Consider the following 10,980-nt stretch of genomic DNA (forward strand, 5'->3'; position numbering starts at 1 on the left):
AAGAACAACATAAGAGACACTAGACAAGCTAATTAAGACTAAGAGAGGAAGAAGACGCCGGGTTGGCAGTTTACCTAGCTTACACAATAGATCACTGAATGCTATGCTGAATTATTCATGATTAAAAGGAACCAAGTTATCAAACATGTAAAATCGTTACACTATTTTTGACAAGGTTAATTGTACACTGTAAATACAAACGTTTGAAACTTGGGATTTTGTAAACATCATGTGTCATCATACTTTTAAATGTGTATGAAATTATGTATCTTTACTGTTTTCAAAGTTTGATTTGACAGACAAACATGGAAAATCATAATTTAATGAAATAGATATCAGTTTCAATCAATGATACCACATTTAATCAATGATTTATCTTTCATTTTACTACCTAAATATGGATCATGCTTCATTGCTAGTTCTATCATGTTCATGAATGTCCACGAATGTTATGTCCATGAATGGTATGATAGCAGCGCTTGAAATCTAATCAAGATTGTACTTTCCTGAGGCTCTGCTTGGGGGCCTACTAGTACTACTACTAGCACTACTTCCAGTACTGGCTAACACCGCAGCTGGTATCTGCTTCAGATCAAGGTCATTCTCGCTGTCAGACTCTGAAACTGCCGACTTAGCACTGCTAGCAGGCATAGCCGTGGTACTACTACTGTAAGAGTGCTAGTTTTATGTGTCGGTAGCGTGGTGTGCACTCTTAACTGTACGATGCCAAGCCACAGTCAAACATTAATCCAGTCAGAAGACAAGATGGTAGTTCAAGATGTATAATCGTTTATTAAATATAAAGATCAGGAACAGTTATTATAAGCTGAACATTACAATGATCCTGAATTCAAGAATGATGAATAATATTGATGAGGGAAGATTGTCAGTACTAAATAGAAAGAATGCTGTTCACTCCTTCTTGGCACATGACCGAACAGAGTCGAGGCCGTGTCAGATTGCCTCTTCAACTCTAGGAGCACAAGATATATAGGAGCATGGATAGGAGAGGGTCTCTGATGTGGGGATTATAGTTTCATTGAACATTACTGAGTAAGGGACTGGCTGTGGGAATTGTAAACACAGTCTGAGTTTACTTAAACTTGATTGGGGACAAAGGGAAGGATTAACTATTGAGTAGAGATTAACCAAAGTAATAACAGAGATGGTTGGGTTCTGAATGGAAGTTTATTTGGAGGTTTGATGGTCTTGTTAATAAAAGGATAGGAGACTATAAAACTGGGAAGTGTACACAGGGTTTTGGATTGAGCTGATCTTATATTTAGACAATGATTGGGCAGGAAATGGGGATAGATTCTTAACCCGGTCAATCAAGAAACACTTATCTCTACATAAGGTTTGTTCTGTTTTACAATCAAATAAATGATTCACTAAAGTATGAAATCCCAATTTCTCCATCTTACACTACTACTAGGAGATGGTTGTGGCTTGGTGATGGGCCCGATGGTAGAACGGGTAGATGACTGTGATGACAATCCTGAGCCTGAGCCTTATGAGGCTGAGCCTGCAGATGACTCCAGACCAAGCCCTGGAGGTGGATTTAAGGCAGGTCTCCCTCCCAAAAGCTGGTGAAACTGACTGTAAAACGGGCAGGTCACCCAATTCCTTCCGCTTCTGCTGTTACTTGTGTTAACTTCGTTATAGGCGCTTGTCATTGCTCGCATTTTTTTTTATTCGAGAGCCTTATGAGGCTGAGCCTGCAGATGACTCCAGACCAAGCCCTGGAGGTGGATTTAAGGCAGGTCTCCCTCCCAAAAGCTGGTGAAACTGACTGTAAAACGGGCAGGTCACCCAATTCCTTCCGCTTCTGCTGTTACTTGTGTTAACTTCGTTATAGGCGCTTGTCATTGCTCGCATTTTTTTTTATTCGAGTGCGTGAGCGATTGAAGCACAAAGGGCGATGCACAGTCGGATTACGGCTGGGTGCCAGCGTCATCCTTTGGGATGCCTGCTGAGGTCACTTCAGCTGCTCATCCCACAGCAGTTTTTGAGGCGAGTTTTCCGGCAGCTCTTGTCTGATAGAGTCAGACTCCTTCATAAACATTTCACGCAGAGCATCACTATTCATTTTTCCAAGCTTCAGAGCTTCATCTTCAAAGTGCTTTTGGATTTTTTTTCTCCAGCTGGCGTATTTTTTTTCTCATGATTTTTCCTTTTACTTTCGATGCCCTGAGCCTCTTGGCAAGTTAACGGATCGTATGTGTTTGTAATTAGTCTTGGGTGCAGGGGAGGACTTGGATGAGGTTCTTTTCGGTATTGACGCCAGATCAGAGCAGTAAATCTTGCAGGAGCTGCATCGGGCGGGTGTGCTGATGAGGAGGGGGCATGATTCGTGTCTCACTGTACGGGAGTTGGGCTGATAGTGGATAGTGGATGTAGGCTGGCTGCCTTTAGAGGACACATTCCTGCACTATATACTCCAGATTTCCAGGACAGATGTGGGAAGATGTGAAGTTAAAAAGAAACTGGGGCATCAGGTCAGCATTTAGAACACATGGTACATCAGAGAAGTGAGTTTTTTCGAGTGGCACTTGACGTCCATACACATACATCTCCCATTCTCCTGAAGTCAACACATGCAGGCATGACATTGAATTGCCTTCATTGTCAGTGACTATTAATATTACCTTTCCTTCTGTTGTTTTTTTTTTAATGGTGTCCATGCAGCTGCTGCAAATTCCTTTAAAACAGAAAGGATCTTAGAAGAGGGGAGGGAAGGATCTTGTTCTTGGAATTCTTTTATGAAGATTTGAAGTTTTGATCTTCTCCCATGTGGAATTTTCTTGTTTTTCTTTTCCCAGCGGACTAGCTTCTGGTAACAATGTTCACAAATATATTGTGGTTGGCTATCAGTGTCCTGGTCTAAATCCAGTCCTGTTTCTGATTTTAGCAAGTTGCACCTCCTTGACTTTGGTTTCCCTTTCTGCGTTAGTAGCGCTTCACAGAGTCGACAAGTGCTCGGCTTCCCATCAATGCTGGTTGAAGCTGCCATGTTGTGTATTGATCTGATTAATTTAAAAAAATGAAATGAATAACAAATATCAGACAAACTTGAAAAATTGACACTATGAGAAGACTAAACAACGTAGCACAGTCAAGAAAATTGATACCTGACACATCATCCAACTTTATGAAGATAAAGATACATGTATGTAGATATACTTGAGCATGTTGAAATGTGGAATTGGGGCATTATAAGTAGGTCCCTACCCTGTAATATTATTATTATTAGATTGAGTACCTTTGTAATTACTTATAGAGTAAATGATGTCATTCACAATTAAAATAATGAATGAAGGAATAGATTTTTGATGGCAAGTTCAACAGTTGCAAATGGAAAAATAACTTGGTCTACAGCTTTTCAAATCCAGGGAGGGGAAACGGCCCCTTTGGCCTTTGATCAGGACGGTACCACGAGGGGTCCCTGCAGCCGGCGCACTAGCTACCGCTGCCACCGGCCGAACGGCCACCTTGGACACCTCCTCCTTGACCGTAGGCTCCTCCCCCTCACTTGCACTGCTCCCACACTCCATGGGGACAATAGGATGGCTCTCCTCCCCTGGGCCTCCTTCCACCCCAGGGACTGGTGGCTCGCTGGGAGTAGATGGGAGAGCCTCTCCACTGGCAGGCTCTCATGGGGGGTGGGTGGGCTCCACAGGAGCTTCCCCTGACTCCCCTTGGGAGGTCACCTCCGTCTTAATAATAATAATAATAATTGATATGATTTATATAGCGCCAAATCCACTCTGCAGAGTGCTCTAGGCGCGGAAGGAAGAGAAAGTGACGAAGTAAAAGACATACAAATATCAAGTACATGTAATGAGTAATCAAATTGAGGCTTTAAACAAGTGAGTTTTTAGACTGCTTTTAAAGGAGTCTGATGAAGAACAATTTTTAACGGCTGAAGGTAGGTTATTCCATAAGGTGGGAGCAGCATGGCCAAAGGCACGTGTGCCCCATATTGTAGTGAATCTTGGAATTATCAGAGAACCGGAGTTGGATGAGCGTAAAGATCTAGCAGGGATGTAATTATGGAGTAAGTCAATGTTATACTGAGGAGCAGCGCCCTGAATGCAATGAAAAGTCAAAAGTAAAATCTTAAAAATAATGCGATCTTTGACTGGTAACCAATGAAGTGATCTCAAAATAGGGTGATGTGAGTGTGCTTCTTGGATAGTGTGATGATGCGTGCTGCCGCATTTTGAAGCCTCTGTAGCATGGAGAGCTGAGTTTGTGGTAAGTTAAATAAGACAGAGTTTCCAAAATCGAGCCTAGAGGATATCAAGGCATGGACTAATTTTTCGGTAGAAGAGCGGTTCAAATATTTTCTAATAAAGCCGATATTACGAAGTTGGTATCTTACAGATCTACAAATGCTAGAAACTTGATGAGACATAGTCATATTACAATCTAGCATTACACCCAGGTTGCGACAGGTTTGGGACACACTAATTGACATGCCGGAAAAAGAGATGAAATTAATGTCAAGTTTACCTAATTGTGTCTTCGAACCAAACATTAAAAACTCAGATTTATCCGTATTCAGTTTCAAAGAATGTGAGTTCAGCCATGAATAAACATCGTTCATTGCATTCTCAAGCTGACTCAAAGCATGTAAGGCATCGGCCTGGTTAGGTTTGAAAGACAAATACAATTGAATGTCGTCAGCGTATATGTGATAATTAATTTTGTGCTGGCGCAATATGTGTCCCAGGCTAATAAGATAGATGGAAAACAAGGTGGGCCCGCCCACAGAGCCCTGTGGAACACCGCATTTGAGAGGCATAGCATTTGATTTACAGCTGTTGACATACACTGCCTGTGAATGGCATGAAAGGTAAGATTTAAACCATTCGTATGCCTGACCTTTTACACCAAGAGATTGGAGGGTGTTTAACAAAATTGCATGATTAACAGTATCGAAGGCGGAGGACAAATCAAGTAAAATCAAAGCAGTGACATTTCCATGATCCATTTCCTGTAGGATGAAGTTCGACACATTGAGGAGAAGGGTTTCTACACTATGGTAAGGACGATATGCGGATTGAAAAGGATCAAATAAAGTATTAACCAAGAGATAATCTGTAAGTCTGGAGAAAACAATCCTTTCCAAAATTTTAAACAAAAATGGAAGGTTACACACGGGGCGGTAATTTTGGAGTGAATCTGGGTCTAAGGAAGGTTTTTTCAAAAGAGGTGTTATGTATGCAGATTTCAAACATGAGGGGACGTAACACTGATCAATACTTAGGTTCACAATCATTGAAATAATAGGAGCGAAAATGGATGAACAATCTTTTATCAATACAGTGGGGACTGGATCTAAAGAACATGACTTGGGAGGTAATCTGCGAAGAAGAGCTTGGACCTCGTCGGGATCAGTGGGCTTCAGGGTTTCAAGGGAAGCTGTCGTGAGGGGCTCCTGCGCCGATTCGTCTGGACAGAGACTGTTACTGATAGTCTCTACCTTTTTCCGAAAGTAATCGATGAAAGTCTCGGCCACTGCAGAACCGTCCGTGTGGGACGGTAATGGTGAAGATTGCTTTCGATTGAGAAGGCGGTTGGCAACGGAGAAGAGCCGTTTGGAATCTTCGCCACAGTCTTCGATGAGGCCCACGTAATAAGATCGTTTGGCCTTCTTCAGCAGGGAGTTTACCACATTCTTCTGAGCACACAATAATTTCCAGTCAATTTCACTTTTACCGTTGGAAAGCCATTTGCGCTCGAGTCTCCTACGTTTCCGCTTCGCCGCTGCAATGTCAGAGTTGTACCAAGGACAGTCAGTGCGTTTCCTGATCTTTCGAGTCTTTACAGGAGCATGTATATTGAGGAGTCTGCTGAGCGCTGAGTTGTAATTTTCCACAACGCAGTCCACACTGTCAGTTGGGGAAGACATCAGTTTGCAGCTGACAATATCCTCGGCGAATGCTGTCCTGTTGATTTTCTTGATATTGCGGCAGGTGAATTCAGACATAACACGAGAAGGCTTTACAAACTTGAGCAAGCAGGAAACTGCAGAATGGTCTGAGATACCGGAAAAGACCTTGGGGCTGGAGTAGAGAACATTGTCAGAGTTTCGCACCATGATGACATCCAGAATATGACCCTTATCATGGGTAGGAGATGAGACGAGCTGGGAAATGCCATGGCCACTGATGAGATCATTGAACCTCAGCGTAATTGGGGATGAAGTATTGTCAAAGTGGATGTTCAGATCCCCCGTGATCACCAAAGGTGATGGTCTGTACATAGTCTCATCAAGAAACTGTGAGAACTCGTCGAGAAATGTTGAGAAAGAGTGATTTCCAGGAGGTCTATACACAACGACGATGTCCACACAGGAGTGTGCATACGAAACAGTTCCATGCATTGACTCGAAGGTAGTGTATTTCCGTGATGGGTTTATGACAACTTGAAGATTGTCCTTGTAGAGAAACCCAACTCCGCCTCCGCGCTTGGAGACCCTTGGACAGTGATGGAAGGTATAGCCGCTCGGACGAAGATCGGCAATAGCTGCATCATCAGACGAGGACAACCAGGTTTCGCAGATACATGTGAAATCTAAACGGTGATCGGTAACAAAATCTTGGAATACCGAAGATTTATTACGTAGGGAACGGGCATTTATAACACCTAACTTCAAATTGTTATCAAAGCAAAAATGACCACCTCGTTTTCCCCTATGTGTCCTCCGCCTTCTGTTAATACCGAGAGAGACAATCCGATTCCAGGCAGTGGGGTTATCATTGCGCCATCTAGTTGAAAAATGGCTTGAATTAAACGAGCGAAGGGTTTGTGTATCATATGATAATGAATGTCTAGAATTCGATGAGTTTTCGATTGTCGACAAATGCAGTCCACCACTCTCAGGGCCAGGATTGGGATTTATATCTCCAGATATCAATAACAAACTCTGAAAAGTGGCCTCTGAGTTGGCATAATAGCGTACAGGGGTACCAACGTATTTCCCCATTGATGGATAGGCTTGTGCATAATGTGCACTAACATTATGAAGGCAGATACTAGGCGTACATGCATCTAGGCAGTACCCTTGACAGCAATAACACAACAGGATCACAGTAAGTACAAAGGCTATAGAGGTGACTGGCTTCATTGTGAATGACATACAGCTGGTACTCAGTAGATTAACAATAGCACTGAGCAGTGACAGGATCAGTGAAAATACTTCGAGCTTGACTGAACAGCAAGGCACCTGTAGCTACATGTGCAATGCACCCAACATGGCTGTACAAGCTATGCATACAGAGTGAGGCAACCCTCAAATAATTCAGTGACGCCACTGTAACAAAATAAGCTTACCAGAGCCACAAATTTGTCTAGTTGATTCTCTACACGAACAGAAACCAGATGGTACACAGCACAAGCACAAACATTATACAAGATCAGCAAAATATAAGACAAAAGCAAGAGCAGTGTGGGCGGGCATCCACAAGGCGCGCGCAACCCAGAACTTGAACTCTACCAATGGGGGCATCCCCTCATACTCCGCCACCGGGTCGCCCATGGTGGGTTCCCCAAGGGCCGCGGCCGCAGCGCTATGCTGGGCCAACTGACCCGCAGCTGGAATGGGGTCCACGGGGCCATGTGGCTCCCCATGGTGTTGGCCTAGCCGACGGAACTCACCCCACTGAGGGGGGGGGGGGGGGGGGGGGGGGGGGTTACCCGTGTGGCCAGGAACAACAACACCTTCCAGTGCATCAGTGCCGCACGAGAATTAGGAGGTCTTAACATAAACCTCTCAGGAACCTCCCACCCATGGCGGCGGGCTGTTTCCCTCATCTCGGCGGCCCCTCCCTCGGGGGCGAACACCGCGGGCCCTGCCCACTCCCTCACCACCATCTCCAGGAGGGCCTCCAAGCCTCCGCTTCCGACAACACACCCCGCCAGGTACCGAAGGGCATTTAGCCGCAACGGATGCAGAATATCGGCATTCCAACTTGCACATTCCGAGGTGCGGAAACAATCCGGAAGGTGTTTATGCAGATGCCTGCGCCTTTGCGTGACTTCTTTTCCACACCCTGGGATGGGACATGGTGTCCGATCCTTCTGCCCTGGCGAAGTCTCTCTCGGTGGCACAGATGGCTCGGCCGCCTGGGGATGGGATCTTCCCCCTGTGCTCCTCGGACGAACAGGGTCAGGGGCTGGGGCTGCAGGAGGCTGTCGCCCTCTCGGGGTTGAGCCTGCCTTGCGCCCCTTCTTGCGTGCCCTACCCTTCATCCGCGAGCGGCGATTCCCCGCCCTCTCAGGTCCGGGGGCCGCCCCAGGGGGCGTCGCAAAACGAGGGCGGAGGGCTGCCTGGGCCTCTCAAGGTGCCATAGCCGGAGCCTCTGCTGCCACCCGCCCACCAGCAACGTTACATGAAGGGATCCGGTGGGGAATATTCCCCAAGATCCAATCATAGCTCTGCACTGGCCGACATGCCAGCTGCAGCGCTCACACCCACCACCATTCGCCGCAACCAGCTGCCAGCTGGTACTGGGCCCTGATGAGCGTATCCACTCCCACCTGACGATGGAAATTGGGCTCTCCTTGTCCCTGCACCAGCAAAACCGGGTCTAGTAACTCCCCCGGTGATGCCGGACCCAGAGGCACTCTAGTAAGGACAGCTCACCAATATCCCTAGCGTCCTCCCCCCTACCCCTACTGGGCCAACGTCCTGATCCACTAGCCATTCTGAAACAGAGGGATCAAAACACAAGATTCATTATCACCTCATCACTTTATTACATCCCCCTTTCTAATTTTCCCTGGGGAGAGTTCATCCCCCTCCCACGCAAAAAACTAACGATCGCGGAACGAACACACCACCCGAGGGGTACTCGGAACGAACAATACACCCACCTAATTAACGGGCGCCGTGTAAACGCGACTTCAATTCACGGTACACTAATCCACTAAACTAAAAAACAATAGGACCTGGTCCTAATACAACACACCGTACACACCGTACACACAGAATGCGCACCGTGTGCACAAATCCTACCCCCTGGGTCCTAGCACTAATCGCAGGCTAATACTAGTAGTAGCGATCCGGCACTAAACCAGCGCGCAACAACGCTAACTTACCAGCAAACCCACCGATATAGATACCGCAATGAATAACACACGCAGTGATACTGCTGAATAATCACAGCCAGTGGCTACTGATTTGTAATAATCGGTCACGACATAAATCGCTCGAAAATAAAAAATAATCATGTACCTTGATGTGGTCAATCACTGGCCGTCACTGCACTGCTACTGCCTTGCTGTGTGCAAGCGGGAGCAATCAACACAATCACTCACACACACAAACTCAATTTCAATTATACACAAACAATACCGACCCTTATTGGTCCTGGTATAAGAAATCCAGTAACAGATTGATTAACTGCTGAGTTGTAATTAAATCAGCCTTATGAATCTCGATCACGTACATTAAGAAATTAAGCCTTCCCACAATTTCTATCTGAAATTCCTCTGCTTCCGAATCACTATCCATCAAACACCCAGTCACACACGCAATCGACCGTAACACTCACTCGCAGAAAGAAAACACAAGACACTTGATTGTAACACACCAGTTTAATATCCACACATTAGACACAAGCACCCACTCTCTACTCACACAATAATCGCTCAACACTGATTTTGCCCTATCACTTAATCTCACTCCGTTCCCCTATCAATTATTCCCGTTGCACAACTGATCAACGTTAATGCAACCCACACTACAATATCTGGTACTGAAACTTGAATTTAAGAAGACCTAGTCTGCTCCGCACTGAAGTCCACACTGCGCCGTGACAATACGCACACAGGCTGCAATCACGGTCTTGGACCCCCGTTGAAAAAGTTTGTGAGTACGGAATCACAACTCATGCGAAACAAAAAACGCCGAAAGAGAGATGGCTCTAGTTCGCAAGAAAGAGAAAAGAAAACAGGACATGAGAAAGACAGTAAAGAGTAAATACGAAAACCGAAAGCCCAACACTCGCGCTAATCCCTTGCCGCTAACACGAACAACCTGAAAATTACGAATAAACTGTGTGGGGCTACCCAGCTTTATGAAAATCACGAAACGATGAAGCAAAACACGAAATCCGTGGAGTGAAAGTCACTGCACACGGTAACACAAATATTGACACAATCGTTTGATGCAAACGAATAATACGGAGCGTTGGGGAAACCCCAAGTTAGAAGCGCCCGATATGGCTCAATAGCCGACTACGCCAGTTTGTAATAACTAACTGCGCCACCCTACCCCAGGTGCGGGTTAGCTAAGACATATGCACTCGCGTTATCACGCTAGTGTTGTGGCTGAGCGGTAGGCAACCTTTACCACTCAGAATCTTACCTAAATACGTTATCTTACCTACACCTTACTCTAACAAAACTAACTATGCTACTGCTACAACTACTGCTCGGCTCACCTGCGGTTCCTTGAGGATCTTGCTTCGCTTATACGGCTGATGGCTGACGATGTTTGTAGAGTTTCAGGAATACATGTCCGTACTTGTAATCATTCTTCCAACCAGCGCCTTGGCCGTCCAATCAGGAGACAGGACTGCAGCCCCCCAATTTGCATAAAGCCCTCCCCGATTAACCCATTCTACTAACTAGGGGTGTTCAACCCTACTTCCAAAAGATGAACCCAATTTACTGCTACAATATTTTCAAGTAATTTATGCCATAATTTTATGTTGATAGTCGATTGTAGGCAGTCTTCTCCCCACCTCCCTGGTTCTGCCACAGTGCTACCCACCTCTGATCCCACTCCTTCAAAAATTCCTACAACTTGTGAGAATGAAATAGTATACAATACGCATGAATACGCAGATGGGACTAGTATCAAATGAAAGGTGAGAATGATATAAGTCAGTGGTAGCACATTTCGGCTCATTTTTTGTACAAATTATTTCATAATCATAACATTTATGGCAAGAAAATACTTCTTTA

General features: G+C 45.3%; 1 protein-coding gene across 1 annotated transcript; it reads right to left on the minus strand.

Annotated features, from left to right (window-relative positions):
- Positions 1–2,949: 2,949 nt before the first annotated feature.
- Positions 2,950–7,638, minus strand: LOC139708356 (uncharacterized). The gene is made up of 4 exons (XM_071620314.1): positions 7,527–7,638; positions 5,330–6,534; positions 3,434–3,650; positions 2,950–3,026 (listed from the first exon to the last, which is right to left on the minus strand). Exons 1-4 carry the CDS (start codon positions 7,636–7,638, stop codon positions 2,950–2,952), a joined length of 1,611 nt encoding a protein of 536 aa, XP_071476415.1.
- Positions 7,639–10,980: the final 3,342 nt, after the last annotated feature.

This window comes from Diadema antillarum, unplaced genomic scaffold, assembly GCF_040938485.1.
Source record: "Diadema antillarum isolate AM-2024a unplaced genomic scaffold, OU_Dant_1.0 seq00001328_RagTag, whole genome shotgun sequence".
Lineage (NCBI taxonomy): Eukaryota > Metazoa > Echinodermata > Echinoidea > Diadematoida > Diadematidae > Diadema > Diadema antillarum.